General features: G+C 35.3%; 1 protein-coding gene across 1 annotated transcript in view; it reads right to left on the reverse strand.

Annotated features, from left to right (window-relative positions):
- The window catches only part of LOC103472947 (collagen alpha-1(V) chain-like), a 55,842-nt gene that overhangs the window by 12,154 nt on the left and 39,728 nt on the right, over window positions 1-3,960 (reverse strand). Inside the window, exons 19-29 of the mRNA XM_017307377.1 lie at window positions 3,168-3,208; window positions 2,979-3,048; window positions 2,507-2,560; window positions 2,374-2,418; window positions 2,165-2,218; window positions 1,954-1,998; window positions 1,765-1,818; window positions 1,513-1,620; window positions 376-429; window positions 243-296; window positions 14-58 (exon numbers count right to left, since the gene is read on the reverse strand). Coding sequence (XP_017162866.1) covers window positions 14-58; window positions 243-296; window positions 376-429; window positions 1,513-1,620; window positions 1,765-1,818; window positions 1,954-1,998; window positions 2,165-2,218; window positions 2,374-2,418; window positions 2,507-2,560; window positions 2,979-3,048; window positions 3,168-3,208 — 624 coding nt within the window. The remainder of the gene's footprint in view (window positions 1-13; window positions 59-242; window positions 297-375; window positions 430-1,512; window positions 1,621-1,764; window positions 1,819-1,953; window positions 1,999-2,164; window positions 2,219-2,373; window positions 2,419-2,506; window positions 2,561-2,978; window positions 3,049-3,167; window positions 3,209-3,960) is intronic.

Raw genomic sequence — 3,960 nt, forward strand, 5'->3', positions numbered from 1 at the left:
AAATTAAAATTACCGTTGGTCCTCTTTGTCCTCTTGGTCCTTGTTTTCCACTAACTCCCTGATTTAACAAACAACAAACTTGAATTAGACACTTAAAGTTCATGAAACACAATTTGCAGAGCAATAAWGGGATTTGTKMAGTTTAACTTTACATAGAATCACAATACTACAATAYTACAGTAGCTGCAAATAACATCTGATATTGTCTGACATTAAAATCTTTCACAGGAMTAAAAACTTACCCTTGTTCCCTTCTCTCCATTTGATCCTGGGAATCCAGGGAATCCAAGAGATCCCTAATAAAAGGAGCAAATATCTCAATATTKGCAGTGATATGAAAAAACAATCATTCTTAAGCTGCACTTTTTCTTTTACCTTGATTCCTTGTCTTCCAGGATATCCAGGAAGTCCAGGTACACCAAGTTTACCCTGAAGGGGAAAAACTCACAGTAATTACATAAGTAACACATCAATCCATCAATTTTCTATAGTTATTTCTATTACATTGTTAAAATGATTTAACAAAGGAAYTGGTTGTGATGGTTAATCTGTACATAACCTTAAGCTACAGGCATTTCTCATTGAGATTAAAAATCTCCTTTTAAAGAGACCAGGCCAAAATAAAAAAAAAACTTAGACAGAATTAGACTCTATGAGAAGTAATGGGTAACATTTCCACATAGTTTTAAAAAAAATATAATTTAAGTACAATCAAAGAAACAAACTGTCTTGACTATTGTGACACGACCACAGGAGGATAGAAAAGCAATACTGACTAACCATACACTTTAGTTCAACATTATTCTGTCCTGGCAGATTTAGACCTAATACTATTTTTATTCAACCCAGTTTGCTTCTGACCAGCAGCACAGGAGTGCAGCTTTTGAGAAATCTCTATTTGTCAGTGGGAATCCTGAGACTTAAATCCATCAAAAAATAATAAAAAATGTAAAAGGAGTATCAATTTTTTGGGGAAAAAAATCTACTTTTATTTACATTTTATATAAAAAAAGGCCTTCTCAATGATCAACTGATAAATCTTCACTGGCCTTAGAGTGATCAAATCCTTCTTCCAATTATTGACCAGAAAAATTAGAACTGCATGTCTTCTGCTGTGCAGCATTTTGGACTGGCTGAATGCTGCAGACAGCWGGATTTGGGCCTTGGCTGAAATTTCTCCAGTACCAGCAGTGGCTACATTTGAAGTTGTTTAAGGTGAGAAATTAAGTAAAGGGCTGAACAATGTTGACATAAATCTTTGGTTTGGTCCACATTTTTTTTTCTTCACCATAACAGCAAACAACAGAAAAATCTTCAGGTTTCCAAATAAGAGACTTCAGTGAAGTCAGAGAGTCTGCTACGTTTTTCTGTTGCTTTTTAAAGTTGCCTGATGGACTGTAGTGTTATGCACTTAGTCCTCAAGATAAACATTGTGCATGTGCTCTGGTTTAAAACAACACTGGATGCCATTTCAAATAGATACAAAATTAAAGATAAATTAAAGATTCATACCTTTTCCCCAGCAAGGCCAAGCGGTCCAAGCTCACCAGGGGGTCCAACACGACCCTTTGGCCCCTCAGGACCGTCCTCTCCTCTGGGTCCAGGTACTCCAATCTCACCCTACCAGCAGATTACAAAACAACGCCTTTGGTTTATGTAAAGAAAGCAACAATAAACCATAAAATTCACCAGAACAATGGAGATTTTAAATAGTTAATTTATTACACATTAATCCAACCGTCTACGATGTATAATTAATTTTACCCGCTCTCCTTTGACGCCAAAATCTCCCTTAATTCCTGGGAATCCATCTTCACCCTGAGAACAAAAGCACATGAAAATATAGCACAAGGTTTGTTTTGTATTATTGTTAGTCATCTATAGATTAATATGTCATAATGTTTCTGTGCTAAGTTACTGTTGGTGGCATTAAACCTTTAATTAAGGACAAACCTTCTCTCCTTTGTGACCCTTTAGACCTCGGATTCCTTGAGCTCCCTGCAACCAAAGCATCACATTATCATCACACTGAGATAGAAAATAAATTTTATATGCAACACATAGGTAGAAACTTAGCAATCTCATGTACATGAGAAATCTCATGTACATGAGAAATGTACATTTTAATGAACATCTTGATAAATTATGAATAAAATGCACTGACCTTAATGCCACGAGGTCCAGGATAACCAATAGCTCCCTGAGGGCCGTTGGGACCCTGAAGACAAGACAGAACGATGAGTTGAAAACATATAAAACATTTATGTAAATATATTTATTTTCAAAAACACTCCATGAACTTTAAAATGCATTTAATGAAAATATATTCAGACCCTGGTAGAGTSAGAGAAACTGAAGGTCTGTGACACCAACCTGATTTCCTTTAGTGCCAGATGGCCCCTCCTTTCCTGGGTGACCCTGAGAATAAATGAAGTAGACMSTCAGCCTTAGTGTTGATTATATTTATTTAATCTAAAAATAAAATAGTTAATCAAAAYGAACTTACAGGAGGGCCGTCAGCTCCTGGCATTCCTGGCAAACCTGGTTTTCCAGTCGGACCCTAGAGAGAAAGTAAAGATTGTAAAAATCTAAAATTAAAAGTAAAAGCCACCAAACCATCAATCTTTTTAATATAGACTTCATATTCTTTTCAGGGTTGAAGGTGGGATGGTGTTWGTTGTCTGCAGCCAATGGGTGAGGACTCAGGAAAGGTTGCATTTCAAAAGTATTTCATATATCAATAATMTAACAATTTAATAAAATCTAGAACCCAATTAGATGAAGAGATTATAAAACATGACAGGATTATTCTCAGTTCTTTTGAAATGTTCTTTAACCAAGTAGTTACAACTGRAAAATGAAGGTTTTATGATCCTAWCCATCCATTTTCTATACTAAAATAGWGGCCAAATCASGTTAAAGATGTGTCACAATTTCTGAAACAGATTTAAAAAACTGTGATGTTTCTGGCTTCTTACTTTCTCTCCTGGTGGTCCGATCGCCCCCTGAGGTCCTGGCATTCCCTGCAAAGGAAAACAGGTAATTTTGCTGAAATTATAAAACATTTTGTAGAAGTACACTCCAAGAATATCTATAAATAAAACAAATCTAGGACTTATTCTACTGAGATGCAGGCATGAGGAATTCAGTATCTAAGCAGCAAAAACTTGATCGAGTTTGTTGCAAAACTGTGCAACACGATTGATAACTGCTGACATAAAGACAACAGATACACATTAAGGCTGCACAAGATTTAACTACTGTACAACTCAGAGGTTCTTATGATACGTAGCTTCAATTCTTTGTGTATATTTTACAACTACAACTCTATTACATCTCTTTACATCTTAAGAGATTTTTACTGTTTCTTCTTTGTAAAAAAAATAAATCAATCAGATTGGATTAAACATCAATTTTCAAGTATTGCCAAACATTGTCAAGGTGACTAGACGGCCATCATGTCTTATGGGCTCACAGTTGTGCCATATTCTTTCCGTTTTCAGATWATAAATTGAACAGAGATCAAAGTTCACCGCTGTTTTATCAAATAATCCTGTTTTAGACTTTTTCARAGGTTCCTTCCTGACTTCTCAGCTGTGCTTCTGGTCTTYATGAAGCTGTTTGAACAATAATGTTCTCTAACMGGTCCTTCACAGAAGATCTGCATTTTTATTGACATTAAATGACACACAGCTGGTCTCTATTTGCTAATATGGTAATTTTTTTAAATCAAAAAAGTGAAGGGTTAAAAATTCCTCTGCATGMAACACTTTTCAAACATTCATGTGGAAAGTAATGGAAAAAACATCTCACATTTCMTTACTCTTTCCTTACTAAAAATGCAATAAAAATATGTAAAAATGCATGGTTGTTCCATTGCAGAAGGTGAAAAGGTTGAAGTGTTTCTGTATTCAGACCATCCCAGGTGAGATCCTTTACATAATCTCTGCCCTGTAGCCT

Source organism: Poecilia reticulata, linkage group LG11 (genome assembly GCF_000633615.1).
Source record: "Poecilia reticulata strain Guanapo linkage group LG11, Guppy_female_1.0+MT, whole genome shotgun sequence".
NCBI classification, from domain to species: domain Eukaryota; kingdom Metazoa; phylum Chordata; class Actinopteri; order Cyprinodontiformes; family Poeciliidae; genus Poecilia; species Poecilia reticulata.